At 40.8% G+C, this 16,638-nt stretch overlaps 1 protein-coding gene across 1 annotated transcript; it reads right to left on the bottom strand.

Annotated features, from left to right (window-relative positions):
• Window positions 1-1,166: 1,166 nt before the first annotated feature.
• On the bottom strand, window positions 1,167-15,038 carry mtnr1ba (melatonin receptor type 1Ba; the record flags this gene model as incomplete). The annotated part of the gene is made up of 2 exons (XM_081370894.1): window positions 1,167-2,035; window positions 14,840-15,038. 2 exons carry the CDS (start codon window positions 15,036-15,038, stop codon window positions 1,167-1,169), a joined length of 1,068 nt encoding a protein of 355 aa, XP_081227020.1.
• Window positions 15,039-16,638: the final 1,600 nt, after the last annotated feature.

Genomic DNA, 16,638 nt, shown 5'->3' with positions numbered 1-16,638 from the left:
TATCAGATGCTTTGTATAGTGCATCAGGGACAGCCAGCCCCTCCTCCCCCTTACTCAATGCCACTGATATAGTTATGTTTCTCATAAGACAATAAATAACAAAAAACGTAATTTTAGTAACTGATTTGATTGAGAAGGAAAGTTTCCTCAGACTACATAAAAGTATCTATAACTTAAGTGAAGATGAATGCAGTTCCGACTTTCTTGACCTAACAATCTATCAGTGATTAAATCAGTATGAATTGATCATTTATCAAAGCTAATTCTAAATCTGGTATTTCGCTCCATCTTTAGTATTGTGGTTTGACTGAGACAAGAAACTGGCACTTTGAAGTGTGTAAATGTGTAACTATAAGAACATGTCCTTGCAGCATTTTGGCATATTCCCATATGGCTGCAGGAAGATTTCAACAGTGGGAGTTGCTCGTGTTGAGTTTGCATAGCAATAGGGGAGTTTTACAAGAATGTTGCTGCAGTGTTTTAGGGGAACGTTTGGATAACCTTTGCTGCAAACCTAAGGGAGCCCTAGTTTTACACTCTCTCCATAGAGTTTCAAATTAATTGGTTGCATAGCACAAGGGGGAGGCTCTAGTGTACTTACAGTGCCACAAGTGCTAACGCTATTGGAGCACTGGGAAAACGTACGCCAAGGAGCTGAGCGGTCACAAATGTGTGAGCATTTGGGGAGCGTTTCTTTAATGCTGTTATATCATTAGGGAAGCACTTGTGAAACTGTGCGAGTCCTCTGTTTGGCGAGTGTTTATGGACGATTGGAGAAATCAGCCTCCTACTATCAGTGAGAAAAATAAGTTCTTTTCAAAGGGCGCATGTTTGGAGAACACGAAAATATTCTGCAGTCTTTGTCATTGTCGAGCTTGCTTGCACCTTTTGTCTGGTAATGACTTATTGCACTGTTCTCAATCATTAGCATGCACTAATTAAATGTGATTGTAATACATGTGAGATGCAATTAATTCTTGTAATAACGAGGATTATTTTAATTTTATGGTTATTCAACAATAGTTTTTTTTTTTTTTTTGCAGATGGTGGTATCTAAAGTGAGACATACAAACGTTATTTTTAAAACATTTGTGGGTGCCATTTAAAACATTTTTGCAGCATTCTCTCTTTGATATCTATTTGTGAACAGTTGGATTGTGGGTGAATTATACTGTGTTCGCTTTGGGCTGATCGTCGTTGTTGTTGTTGCCAGGCGAATGTTTGTTGCTGCGCTCAGTCCCGCCCTTTGATGTCTCCTGCAGGAAGAGGCGTGGCTTACAAAGCGACAGAAGTATTCTGCGGTATTCTCTGCGGAAGTTCTGATTGAGCAGCCCATACACTACGGCGTTCAGGCAGGAGTTAAAGTACGCCATGAAATAACTAACCACAAACAGCCAATCAGGGACCAAGGGCGCAACATTGGGCGGGTCCACCGCTACAGCCAGGCCGATCAAATTCAGCGGCGCCCAGCAGACGGCAAACAGCACGAAGACGACGAACATGGTCAAGAAGTGGCGCAATTCATTCGGACGGAGGCGTGGCCTGACGTCGGTTGTGACCCGCCTCCTCACACGGAGCACCAGCACCCAAATCCTCAGATAACAGAACGTAACTACTGCGATAGGAAGCAGGAAATGCACGGTCACCACAGCGATGGTGTATCCCGCGCTTGTCGTCTGACTAAAGGTGCATGAATAAACGCGGGGGTCGTACGTCAACGACCCCAGCGCCAGGTTTGGAAGAATGGCAAGGGCGGTGAGTACCCAGACTAACACCAGTAGCGCCATGGTTCCGGCACGGCCGTAGATTTTCTCGTAGGTGTTTGCCTGACAGATGAAACAGTAGCGGTTGATGGCGATGGCGGTGATGTTGAAGATGGAGCCGATGACGCTCGCTCCCATCAGGAAACCGCTGACCTTACACTCCATCTCCCCGGGCAACCAGCCTGCGTGCAGCATGGCGTGCAAGACCAGAGGGTAGGGATAGCAAACCACCAGAAGGTCGGCGAAAGCCAGACTCACTACAAACGCATTACCTACAGGACACACACAGAGAGAAGGAGTTCAAATGCAAGGCCTCATGTTGTGGCATTAGAGCAAAGTCAATTATTTTTTGCTGCGTTCACATCATGTTAGGATTGCTATAGTTACTAGTTTCTAAATCTTTACTGAACTCTGAATTACAAGTGGGAAATTGGATTTTTTTTATAGCTCTTATCTTCACTAACTTGACCGTGATGCCATATGCAAACCAGCAAATTAGGAAAGGCGCCTAGTCAGGTAACTACACTACCTTTCGAAAGTTTGGGGTCGGTACGATTTTTTAAAAGTTTTTGAAAGGAGTCCTTATGTCACCAAGTCTGCATTTATTTGAAAATACAGTAAAAACAGTAATATTGTGAAATGTCAATATAATTGGAAATAAACAGAGCAATTCCAATAGGTTCCTCACACCATTGGTCCTCGGGCCCTAATAACTGTTTTCTGTATTCCTGTGATCAAAGCTGAATTCTCAGCATCATTACTCCAGTCTTTAGTATAACATGATTCTTCAGAAATCATTCTAATATGATGTTCAAGAAACTTCTCACTGTTAAAAACTCATTCAGCCCATCAGGCAATTGTTTAAGCATGTATGGGTTAGAAAAACGGGTATTTTTAACATGAAAAGTTGCTTAATGCACCTTTAAAGTGCTCCACACGGCTCCAGAAGGTTAATACAGGCCTTCTAAAGTGAAGTGATGCGTTCGTGTTAGAAAAATATCCATATTTAAAACTTTATTGACTAAAATAACTAGCTTCCGGCAGACGGCCTATGCAAGTCGACTTACGCCAAAAGAGTAACACTTAGACGATGTATGACGTAGGATGTAGGAGTAGCGAGAGCTTTGACACCTCTCACAGTTCCTCCGACATTTCTCTTTAAAAATTCTCATTTAAGACTTCTAATTCGTGACTGGTGTTTTGTTTTGCTCTATCCTCCGCCCTTCCGTGTACATCAATGCATTATGCGTCAAGTTCAAGTGTTACTCTTTCGCCGTAAATCGATGCGTACGGCCGTCTGCCGGAAGCTAGTCATTTTAATCAATAAAGTTTTAAATATGGATATTTTTCTTACACCAACGCATCGCTTCGCTTCAGAAAGCCTTTATTAACCCCCCGGAGCCTTGTGGAGCACTTTTATCATGAATGGATGCACTTTAATGGACTTCAAAACAGAAATGGCCATTCACTGCCATTATAAAGCTTGGAAAGAGCCAGGACGTTTATAAATATAACTCCAATTGTATTCGTCTGAAAGAAGAATGTCATATATACGTAGGATGGCTTGAGGGTGAGTGAATCATGGCGTAATTTTCATTTTAGGGTGAACTATCCCTTTAAAGTCAGTTAAAGGGATAGGAACAGCCTTTAAAGGGTAACTCTCGCCAAATTGCAACCCAGGCTATTTTTGTTGATCTACCCGAGTCAAACATTCATGTAAAAGCATAATTAGAATGGAAATGCCACTTTTAAGATATTTTCGTTTTCGGTCAAAATGCCTTTTGAATGGGAGTGCTTGGGGCACTACAGTGATAGCATCAAAATCGCTATTTTTAAAACACTAAGAAGGCTCGACACAACATGAAACTGTGCTCGAAGTATCACCAGGGGCTCTTCACGTGAACTTGAGCATTGACAAACTACCTTGTAACCAATCATGTCAACGTGCCGGCGGTCTTTAGCAAATCATTAACTATGACCACTCTGAAGCAGTGAAGTCTCAAGAGATGCCAGGTTAATCCCGGTATATTTTTGTGTATGATGTATATTATGATTTTATGATGAACTATATACACCTTTCTCCACTGAGTTTTTCTAAGGATACTGAGGCAGCGGTCTGACTCTGAGATGGTGAACGGGAACATGGTTTGTGTAACATTAGCAACATATTATTAGCTGTTTGATTACATAGTCAAGCAAAAGGCTAATAATATGAATTACCGTTATGTATCCGACATAAAGAGCGATACCATTGTGCAGCGTTTAAGTTGGCCGATTGAATCTCTGAGCTGGCATGAGTGAGGGGAGGCGGGGCTAATTTGCATATTCACAGAACCGTGTATGCTAAATGAAGCAAGGGTGTAGAGTTGCATTTAAGCTATTTTAAGGCATGCAGAAATTTTTCTCACAGGAAACAAATTTTAAATGTGTAATTTCGGCGATCAAAGATGAGTTTTAAAGGATAAAATTATTGACTATAGGGGGATTTTAAAGCATATTAAAAACACCACATAGACATATAAACAACATTAAAAGCTTGATTTTCACCACAGGGGGACTATTTTCCTGTTTCATATTTCCCAGCAAAGCCATGGATCTGTATTAGTAGAATCCCCTAGTAGTCCCACCTTGCAATTATGACAAAAACATGTTTTTTTTTAAATATATAAATTTACACCGTATCCTATGCAACAAGTTCCAACTGTCACACAATTTGTCTCTCCCCACTGAAAGAGAAAATGCTGTTTATATAAAGCTGTATGGAGCAGGATTTTAAACCAATGAGAGTTAACTGTGGGCAGGGCTTCTCAGTGTGTCAACACATGGTCAGAATAATGATTTCTTATGGAAGAGATGATGCCTGACACTGTATCACATCACATCTGGTTAGGACACAGCATTACAAGAAACATGGCACTGCTTTTTTAAGACAACAAATTGCACATTTCTTTTTTGTCAATTGCAATACAGACTCATGATGTTCTTCAGATCCATGAAATTATGACACTGAAGCAGCATTTATCTGCCACTAGAAAATAAAATTGGTTGCACGTAATTTTAGAGTACGTACACTTACATGTACTTATCTAAGAAAGTAACTATAATAAGTACATGGGGAACAGGGCTGTCAAATAAAGTACTACCAAAAATGTATGTGTTTTTGTATACGTTTTTACAAAAGTTTCTTGTGTAGAAACACACAAACACAAGGAAGGTACAAGCAAGAAAGGAAACTTGACAACAGCACCTGATCTGTAGTTGACATATTGCGTGTCTGGGAGTGTGGGAGCATTTGTGTGTGTGTGTGTGTGCATGTGAGTGTGTAGGACAGGCTCAGGTGCACTAGTATTTTAACAGTGAGGTTCAGACAAAGTTCAAATCCATTAGATTAAGTGTGGTGTCTGTGACACTGAGTTCTCCTCTACAGAATACTGTATGTGTGTGTATGTTTGCTTGGTTTGCCAGTCAGTCTCTTGCATGCATGTGTTGGGTGATGGTTTGTTGGAAGTGGAGACTGTTCTCTTCAGATCAAATTGTAAAAGCGTTTACACTACAGCACAGATGTTCAGTTCAGATATAGTTCAACACAGTACTCTACACACACACACAATTGTATGCCTTAACCAATGTGTTACAGATCTCAAACAGGTTTTGTAATGGATACATAGATTTAGTCGTATCGATCGAATGCATTTGGGAAAAAGAGTCCATATAGAAAGTAATCATTTTAGGTTAATATTCCATATCATACCTCATCAAAATGATTTATGCTCCATTCACACTGATTTTATCGATGGAGGTCGCCAGGTCACTAGCCATTCCTCTTGCTCTAATATGCTGGTTTAAATATTGCAGCAGTGCATTATATCTTATACAAGATGAATGACTATCAATGCATGAATCAAACACGCTTAGAACAGCAACAATTTCTGACACAGTTTACATTCGTTTTAAACTGTTGCATCACAGGACACGCCCACATTGCATCACAAATGGTCACTGTCTCTTATGTCACCAGAAATCAAATAAAAATGATTTACGGTCCATGCAAATTGACGTCAACTTTCAAGCTGCCCATTTCCTCTTATCTCTATCCCTCTTCTCTTCAATTTTGCCTTCCTCATATGGATCCGTCAATGTCTGCTATCTTTCTCCCGCCCTGTGCCAATATCTCTGAGCGTATCTGATTTCCAATCCATCTTTTTTCCTCTCACTTATAACAACTCAATTCGCCTTCGCTCTCTTTCGTCCTTTCTCACAAGAGGGCAGATTAAGAGGCAAGAGGAAGAAAGCAGCTGGACTTTTATATGTTTTAATTGGTATGTCGAAATTCTGAGAGAGAAATTTGGACTAATCTCTTGTCTGGAAGCTAGGCCTGAATGAATGTTAACAGAGTTTAGCTCGACAGATGCCTAAGCAAAGAAACAAATAAAAATCGGCATTCGTAGAGCATCAAACAATCACACACACACTTGTGCTCATTACTTCTGTGAACCTGCCACATGCTGTTGTGAGGACGAGGATGAATTTTGTGCCAACTATTCAGATGCTTCCTGTGAGATTTTGGGCTTTAACATTTGGAACAATATAAAGTTTGTAAGCTAAACAGATGAATGTGTAAACTGCTGCCTTCACACACTCAAACGCACATTGGTCACCAAGCATTTACATGCTTTTCAATTACTGCACCACTTCATCAGATGTTGTGTCAACCGAAACCATTATGTTTCATAGAATATGGAAAAATTCATTTTACAGGGAATGCACAAACTGTTCAAATGTATATATTCAAAGCTAAGTTGCTTTGGATAGAAGTGTATGCCAAATGCATAAATGTAATATGAATTGCTTTCTGTCATTTGAGAGACATCTGGTGTCCGGTCTACTGCGTTTCCCTACTTTAGAAACATCCCCAGTAAAGAATGCTAATGCTAAAGGGATTAGAAGTGAAGACAAAGGGAGAAAATAAAGTTTTAAAGCACTACACTGAAAGAGAGAGAGAGATTCAAAGTGTATTCCAGTGAAAAAAATCATTAGATTTTCATTAAATTAAATTGGAAGACCAGGTCTGCACTGTCTGTTGTGTGTTTTTTTTTTTTTCATTGCGAGATCAGAACAAAATGAAAAAGCAAAAGGCCCAGAAATACAACTAAAGCTGTTGTAACAGAAGCTCCTGTGATAACGTCACATTCAAAATTTCCAAGCTTTACAAATATATTTACTGATGATAAATCAGTAGAGCAGAACATAACATTTCAACTGGTTACGCCAGGAGTAAAGGGGGTAATAAGAGTGGTACAGTGATGACATATTTTTGTAGGCCAACCCTGGCATGGCATCACCGTGGTTCCGTCGCCAAAAACCCAATAGGGTAATCTGTGATAAGTGATGATCTTCACAAATGAACACAACTTTTATGAATTTTGAAGCGTAAATATAATCGGTAGAAGTCAAAAGCTAAACGCAGGCTATAAACGACCAAAACGATAGTTGCAAGACTTCAGCGTCACCATCACTAAGAATTTTAAAACATATTTTTAAAGAAATCTGAGAGATTTCTGCCCATTGACAGACTACACAACTACCAGGTTGACCCTTCAAAAACTTCATGAAGAGATCATAAAACTAATCCATATGAACTGAGAGGTTTAGTCTACATTTTTTGAAGAGACTATTGCTTTTTATTATAAACAGATTGAATTTAAGCTTTTATTCACATATAAACATTGATCAGCGAATATAAACAATAGCTCAAACGTTCTGCGTAACACATGAGAATGAACCTCATTGGTTCTTGGAGAAGCTCAAACGTGCTGCATAACACATGAGAATGAACCTCATTGGTTCTTGGAGAAGCTCATCGCTAGAAGACTCAAGCACACCCTCCGATGCAGCAATCGACATCGGATCCTCCGCAGGAGCTCCGTAAGAGACACTGGGTCCCCCATGAGAAGGACCCGCAGACTCAACGGGAAACTCGATAGCTCACGATGTGCGTGAGGAGTGGCAGGCCCATGGGGACAGGCCAGGCGGGAGAGCTCCCACAATTTTCAGATCACCCTGGTTATTAACCGAAGAGGCTCTCTGCAGTGAGAACGGGGAATAATGGAGGGGACTCCACCTTTTTCAAGGTCTAGATCTTAACATCTCAATGGTCATGTCTTCACAATGAGAACATGAACCATCAACGAAAGCTGCCTCAGCATGTTGATAGCCCAGGCACATGAAGCAGCGATCATGGCTGTCAGGCAGGGCCAGGAAACGACCGCATCCAGAAACACACTGGTGGAATGCCATCTTGATAAAGACGCAACATCACCTGTGTTTTGCTCTTTTAGGGAAACTGCCCTTTTTTGTGCTATTTGCTAAACTATCAACCTCAGCTTGGAAACAACTGACCTAAGCGCCGTGGCAGGAGCGTTTACTTGTGCTCATGAGAGCGAGTCATTCTCCACGATGACTGGCCGAGAAGACGTAACGTAAGATGAGATGAAAGACATGCGTAACACCCGTATACTTTACAAGATAAAGATAACACCACGTTCACGTTCTCCTCACAATCATGACGGTAGACATAGGATCCACAGCTAGATGAATGAGTATAGAAGCCCTATGATAACAAAGACCATCATTTGAAGTGTCACAAAATTCTGAAATTATCATACATTATGGGATTTTTTTTTCATTACTGAATCGTACATTGTACAGAGGTCAAAATTATCGAACAAATATGATAATTATCGTACGTCTGGCAACACTGGCTCTAAGCAAAGAGCTGAATGAGTGAGTTGCCGGCCAGCTTATATGTTCTGTATGTCTGGGGAAGTGGCTTGGCATTCAAATCTCACTCACCAATCTTAATTGGCCCGTTTTCTAACTACCCAAAGGTGACTGGGCTCCCAAGTGAGACCCCATATGTTAGTATCGGCGTAGCGTCGCACGTGACTGACTGTCACGTCTTGGCAAGTATTCTCGTAAACATAGTCAGATAAATCTTATGTGAACATAAACAGTTAAGGAGGAAAACGCACGTGTATCACTATACTGGATCCGTGCATCAGCTATTTAAGTGACAGCAGCCTTCAGGTTATTTTATCATTTAACATTGGAGTCTGATAGCCCCTCTGCTACATGATCAAAGCTGCGACAGTTGAGTGCATGAAGTGTCCAATATTCCACACTTCGCTTTTTTTGGTTAGTTAAGTGCATCATCCAGGTTTCTTTTTGGGAATTTTCAGTGTGAACAAACTTCTCGCACTATTTATACTACAAAACGTCACAGAATAGTGCATGAGTATGCGAATTGGGATGCACCTATGATCTTCCCCAATCAGTTCACTAATGCTTTGATTGTTTGTCCTAGGAACCAATTCGATTAAATGGAAAGCAAGAGGAGTTTCCTGCATTTCCTCTCATGTCTCCAACAGAATTTCAAAAAAGAGCTCAACAATGTTTCAAAATGTGATCAGATTTCCCAAGGTACAGTAACAGCCAATTTCATTTTGCATCATGCAGAAAATTCTGAGAGGAAGTGGATATTTAAATGGGACATCCCTGAGAACACCATTAGGTGTTTTGAGCCACCGCTGAGCATTAAAAGTTTCCTCTGGGTCTCTCTCTCTCTCACATTAACATACGCAAAGCCTTTAATTAAACAGCATAACAGAGAATGCTCTCTCACACACACACACACACACACACACACACACACACACACACACACACACACACACACACACACACACACACACACACACACACACACACAACCATTAATGATAGCAACGAAGGATAGTGCTTAGTCAACATGAATGTTAATTAAATCTCTAATGACCCCAAACTAACTAGGACTTCACCAACACAATCACTATTTCAAACATGATGGGATCTACCAGGGTAGCATCTCTCTTTTGCCCATCCAACTGGGTGTGTGTGTGTACTGAAGATAAATTAACGTAGATGTAAAGTGCTTCCATTGTCGCATCTCTGCGGGCAATGTCCTCAGGGACTTTGTAATCTCACTTGACACCAATAACCCTGTATATGAGGAGATGTTAGTGTTTGTGAAAGTGGGTGTGTGTAGAAAGGAGTTGCTTTGTAGGATGATCAAAGAGCCTTGTTTCAAACGGCCACACACACACACACACACACACACACACGTGCATGCAGAAAACGCTAAATTGTTCTTTGTCAGCTACGGATCACGTTTCACTGCACGGCGCTGACGTGACCGGTCTCCGTTGACACCGATGCTGTTTTTGACTGACCTCTGCAGTCTGTGATCCATAACTTTTACACCTCGACCTCTACGCTTCAGATTCTGTTTGCACCAATCACTTTTACAGCTCTTAAACTCTGACCTCTCCCTCTCACGCTTTTTACAGAAATGACAATCTCGTTGCAGGTTTTTTGTGCACAGCAAAAAAGTGACAAGAGGTCACCCGGTAAGCTTTGAACAGCCTTAATGGTCACAGGAAAGAGAAAAGACTCGCAGAACGATTTTTCTCAGAATGTCACATTACTATTCACTGTTGTGTCCATTGTGTGGACAAATAACACCCACTTTTTTCTCCAAAATAGCTTCTTTTGTGTTCCACAGAAAAAAAAAAGGTTTCCTTTAAAAGTCTCTTTAATGCTTCACTCCTCAAATTTTGATGCATCAGGAAACGTTGTCATAAATGACGTGAAAAGCCCTTTACTGCACTATAGGGACCCTCACTCCCTAGAGAAAATAACACATCCTTTTTTTCTCTAGGTAATTACACAGATGCAAGGGCTGGACCGAAGTATGGGCGTGTCCTATCATCTCATTTGCATACAGTGTCCCTAGACCCAATCGAGTGCAGCAGTCGGGTTCCCTATTTTCTCCATAGGGAAATTGTTTTTGAGCTACGACTTATTAACCTTTAAAAACAGACCTACTGTGAGCTACTTGGTTGTTAATCGATGGTAATTGCTTCTGCTATAGCTTAGCCTGCATTATTATTATTTCAGCTTATTTTTTAAATAATTGTGTTTAAAAGTGCAGTGTGTAATATTGACAGTAAGCAGTTGAAAAGGTTACATTTAATTCCCCCGCCTCCTCAGACTCAATGCTCGATGGGTTGCCAGATTGAGGACATGCAACCAGAGTGAGCGCAACTGACAATTGAAGGCTAGGAGACTTACACACTAGTAAGTTGATGAGTTGATTTATCAGGGTTTTAAGATGCTCCCATTCATAGAGATGTTTAAATGGATGCTGAGGCTTTTTTTGGGTAGAATCTGTGATCGCTGACCCCGTTTTTTTTTGCTGGCTTCCATGGCTGCAATACACTGTGTTTCTTCTGTCAAATGGCAACCTGGGGTGTTGAAACACTATTTGGTAAATTGGCAGTGGGCGGAATAACAGTCCAAAACAAAAACAGACATTAGGAGACGGCACGCCCATTTCAAAGTAAAATAACTGTAGCATTGTTTTTGAGATAAACGAGTCTGTGAAAAACGTAGCATGTTTCCTAAATATCTACACAGACGCAGCAGTTGACATTTTTGCAAACCATAAATAATTCCAAGGAAAAATATTCCACACGAGGGAAATCATTGTGGTGACAATGAAGATGTGAAAAAATAGGCATAAATCTAGCTTACACATTTACCCAAATTATCATACGCCTGTTTAACCGAAGCTAATTTGGGTGGGTTTCTCCATCCCCTTACAATGCCACTTCTCTGTCTTTACGGCTATTGGCGTGCACCTGGCAAATGCGCTGTTATAATAGCAATCCGCCATGTAACAAGCGCGCCTGCTCTTAAAGGGAATGTGAGAAGTCGCTCTGATTGGTTTATTTCACGTTATGCCCAAACAAACACCTGTGAGTAATGTAGCTACTTTAGACCAACCCATTTTAGATTTGCGTCAGGCGCAAGAGTCATTTATCCAACTGGTATAATAGCAGCAGCGAATGAGATCCGCCCACAAAGTTACTTGCGTTTCATACTTGCGTTTTAGATTGTTAAAATAGGGCCCTTTATGTTATTTTTATTCTTTAGTACAGTAAAAAAACTTACATGCAGCACCTTTAACAGCGGAATTCCTTGTGAAAAACTACATTACCCATGATGCTGTACAGAAAAGTACACCAATCAGAGAGTAAAAAAAGCAACGCGTTAGCTCCGCCCACTCCCACGAAGCACAGCGAATGACGTAATTGATTTGATCCACTACGCTCTTAAAATACTTAAATGTGTGTATATATACATATTTTGCAAAGAACTTAAAATACTTTGTTTTTATATAAATAATCAACATTTGTAAAATAAATAGTAAATAATAGTTTTATATTTCTCCACTGTTTTTAATTCGATTATGCTGTTCACAATGCTTCATGGGATTGTAGTTCTTTCCCTCATTAAAGCCGCCAAGTTCACAGTCTTGTCTCTTTGTCTTTTTGTCTGATTTTCAAAAACGTTATTGCTTCAAATCAAAGTTTGTACAGCTGTGATTCACCTCGTGGCTGATTGGCTTGGTTCATGGCTTATAACGCTTTAACAAAGAATTTTTCTAAATCCCTATGGGAAAAAATGAATGGAAAAAAATACTTCCGGAACCAGGGCACTAATGCAGGGTTTCATTCCCACCAGCACTGCACAGCAAATGGCACCTTTAGGAAAACTAAACACATCTGATGTATTAATCAATACTACCTGCTCCTGCTGTTGATCCGGACACAGCACAACGTCAGGCATGTAAAATAACATAAAAAACAAACGTGCCATCATTTGTGCACTCATATACTTGTACTATACCCTAATGCAAATTAATCATCACAGGTCAAAGTCAAGGATGTAGTCAATGGTGACAGACACACGCAACATTAATCGCATGTCCATCGAATATCTATATAGAGCACCAGCAAACTCATCACTCTATGCTAATGAGGCACTGAATGTCACCTTGAGGTCCTCACAAACACACACAAGCAAAAGCCCATAACACGAGAGGTCAAACACCAAATCTAATTGCCTAAATAAACACCAGCTCAACAGACATGAACTTCAACAGCGAAGGACTGGATTGAAAGCATGATAGAGATGAAGAATAAGAGAGAAAGGGAGTGTTTAAGGGGGAATGACAGCAACACTTCTGTAATTTCGGTCTCTCTTCAACCGTTTGAAGACAACAATGTTTTGTTTGAGAGCTGGAGTGCAGGGCTGTGCTGGTAAACGGGCACATTGCTGTGTTTACCGTGGCTTTGTTAAGACAATGATGGGATGATGCCACCTGCACATTTCAAGATAAGAAAATGTCAAAATCTCCAAAGACACAATGACATGCACGGAAAAGCTCTCTCTTCCCATGATCCTCGCTCTGTCTGTTCTCGCTCTCACACACTCAATATTGCTGATGACTATTACGGAACACAGCTGACATTTCAAACTCTGACCTAATAACACAGCGCTGTCGAATGCTTTGACAGACTGCCTGTTTGGAGATATTGCAGTTCACATCTGTGTTTACCTGCTCTCACTTTTTCTCTGTCTTTTTTTCTGTTCCCATTGACAGTTTTTCATTTGCTCTAGTAAGCAATGAAAAGCTGAAATCAGAAAAAAAAAAAGCATTTTAAAACCCCATCTGTCCTTCAGAAATCACAGAAGACGAGAACTCTGGCATTCTAGGGTCAGATAATGCAAATTGTAAAGAGAACAAAAGAATATTTTAAAACAACCCTGGTAATTTCGCTTCTCTGACATATTTCTCTCTCTCTCTCTGACATTCTTTTTTAGTTTATTTCATTGTCCTTTGCTTATCCCTTCACTTTCCCTCACATCTCAGTTTTTTCTTTTGGAGAAGTTTTGATTTTTCTCTAACATTTCACCGCATAAAGACATTATAGCCATGTGAAGCCTGAATCTGAGAAGCACTGCCAGATTGTAATACTGAAAAAATGCAAATGATGATCCATAATTTAAAACCATATGGCCCTTCATATTAATGAATGGGGGACTCCAATAAAAAAAAAATGCTTTTTCTGAGTGGAATTAACAATAATTGCTTTGCATTCTCTCTCACACTCTCTCACGCCAACACAACAAGAATCATATTGGAGGTAAATTAAATCTGGGATATTGCTGTTTCAGACCTGCAATTCACACCGGAGCTCATTCTCAGATACACATGTGTATGTAAATTGTATTTCACACCAAATGAGATTTATATTTTTGCTTGGAATTATACAATTATATATATCATCTTCACAAGCATATACCACCACTCTCTGGCTCGCATTCACATGATGTTCCTCAAACAAGCGTTAAAGTATCACTGTCAGACAGCCTTGAGTGCACAATGTTATTCTCAGGCTCTGACCGTCTTTGATATCTGTGAGTTATGTAACGTCAAACCCTCTCATGTCCGTGAAACATGTTTTTTTCTTGACTAAATGCATCAGTGGGCAAATAGGACTACAAATCGCCAGGTTATTCTTCTATATAACTGACATTTAAAGCTAAAATATAAAAAAAAAAAAAAATGAACAGACATTGGGCTTGTGTCAGTTTAAAAATGATAATGATATAATATTTTACATTTAAAGACCCAAAAAGTATTTAAATAATCAGTCTTTATATGACAGATGGTGAAAATCACTACTCTCATTTTGTTTTCTTTGAACGAGACAGTCATTCATACTCAGGCCATATGTACAGTGCACGTGAATGGTTGGTAACCCTGTGAATGAATGAAGCACTAGGTTTATTCTTGAATTTATCAGTGTGGCAAGACAGCTGTTCGCAGTAGCCTATTAATGAACCTCCTCTTATACTGCAAATGAATCATACGAGTATTATCCTAATAACTCCTTGTCATGAGCCAGTGGATGAGAATCATTCACTGGCTCATGACAAGGAATTATTAGGATACACTGGCTTTCAGGCGCCATTCACAAGGGACGCGTTTTTTTTTTTTTTTTTTTTTTTTTGCATTGTATTTTAACTTTGATAAAGGCGTCTTGGAATGCGTTACGTTACATTCGCGTCCTGTGTTAACATTCCCACATATTTCAGTTAATTAATGTGGACTAAACGCGCGCACTCACCCGCGTTCCTCAGTTTTCTATTTCTGAGCACCGAGATGATCACCAGCACGTTACCGAGCACATCCACCACGCTCGTGAAGATCAGCACACCGGCCAGCACCATTACGACCCATGCTGGCCGCGCGCCCGCTCCGCTACCCCAAGCGCGACCCTGCCCGACTTCCGTCCGGTTCCTGACGAGCGAGACATTCTCGGGCATGTCGAAAAAACTTCACCCTCTCTCACCAAAAACACGCTCGGTATCTTTCTCACGAGGCTTCAGTCATCTTCACCTTCGTCAACAATTACACATTTCCATATTCTCAGCAATCCTTGGGAAGCTCGGTGACGGCTGCTGTTTTCTCATTAATGTGCCACATGAAACTGTCTTGCCTGACGATTATCTTCAACTTCACGGTGCTCGCTCTCTCCCCCTCGCCGCGCGCCTTTTAAAACTCACTCATGGCGAGAGCGCGGCGACGCACGAGATGGTCTCGAGCTTCTCGCTCCAGTCGCGTGCGCTCCGGTGTTTGCCATTGATAACTGAGGGATCACGCTGGCGTGGGTTCACTCCTAATTTCCCTCCTCTTCTCCTTCAGCGTATTTGCATTGAATCGAGCTGAGGCGCCTCCAAAAAGCTGTCAAACGTGGGACTCTTCAGCTCGTCTGTATGCCCAGTCAGTCAGACTTTATTTATTTATTAATTCACTCGGTGGCGACGGAATCCGATGCGCGAGGCTCCCGTTTCGGATGAATTACCGCCTCAGGAGTGTGAAACCTTTAAGTGCTGTATGTTAGCCTACTGGTTTTGACACCAGTGTGTGTCGTTAAAAACGGTTATCTTCATCTAATACGGTGGTCTTCGCGTTTGAGGAGCAAGAGAGCCGTTAAATGAAAGAATCCAACTTAGAAAATAAGCCTTTCTGAACAGTAATTCCGTGTTTCCCGCCTCAAAGGGACTCCCTAAGCGACTCAGTCAGCACCCGTCGGGTGCACGCGAGCAGATCCGAGTTTCAGGTCCAGTTCTCGGTTAAGTCCAATTAAACGGCAGCTGGAGAGACGTCGCCTTCGACCCGCTCTGCACGGCCGGTCTCTTTCGGTCCCCTCATTGAGAAACAAAATCCGTGAGCGCGCGCCACCGCTGTTTACAGCTGCCCCGTTCACACATCACGCGCTGGGAGCCTCCGCGTGCGCCTCAACTTACTGAGAGCGCGCAGGTGCACGTGAGGTCGTCCTGTCACAAATAAAGGGGTTGCAGCGTTTTCTTTACAGAGCGATACTTTCGAAAGTCACCAACGATTACCAATCATCAAGAATTTATTTAAATAAAAAAAAATCTCGTATAAAATGAATACATAATAATACCCTTTAATATAAAAAAATAAAAAATAATTAAAGAAATATAACGGACTGTGAATTCAAGAGGTAAAAAAGGACAAAATAAAAACAAAATCATCAACGAGAACCATTTTTATGACCCCGGTCTCTGGTTATTATCACCTATAATTGGGTCCACAATGCTCAAAATATATAAATAGTACACATCACAGAATAGGAGAACAATAAAAGAATGTAGGCTACTGTACAGTCTAACTAAATTTATTATTAGGGTAATACACGTGAAGAATTGTTTTTCCAATATTATACTCAAACCTCAGTGCATGCTGGGAGCTAAAAGCCCCGCCCCCCAGTGCTTCAGACATCACAATACATAACAGCTTATTCTAGTCATAAACCTTCCGACAGACATGATCAGTCGCAGCTTGTTTAGTGATGCCATTTAGGGGAGGGTTTATATAAAATAAATGATACCTTGTATT

This window comes from Scardinius erythrophthalmus (genome assembly GCF_964197995.2).
Source record: "Scardinius erythrophthalmus genome assembly, chromosome: 7".
Classification (NCBI taxonomy): Eukaryota; Metazoa; Chordata; class Actinopteri; order Cypriniformes; family Leuciscidae; genus Scardinius; species Scardinius erythrophthalmus.
Note: the sequence above shows the minus strand (reverse complement) of the source record. Positions and strands in the feature narration are given on the sequence as shown.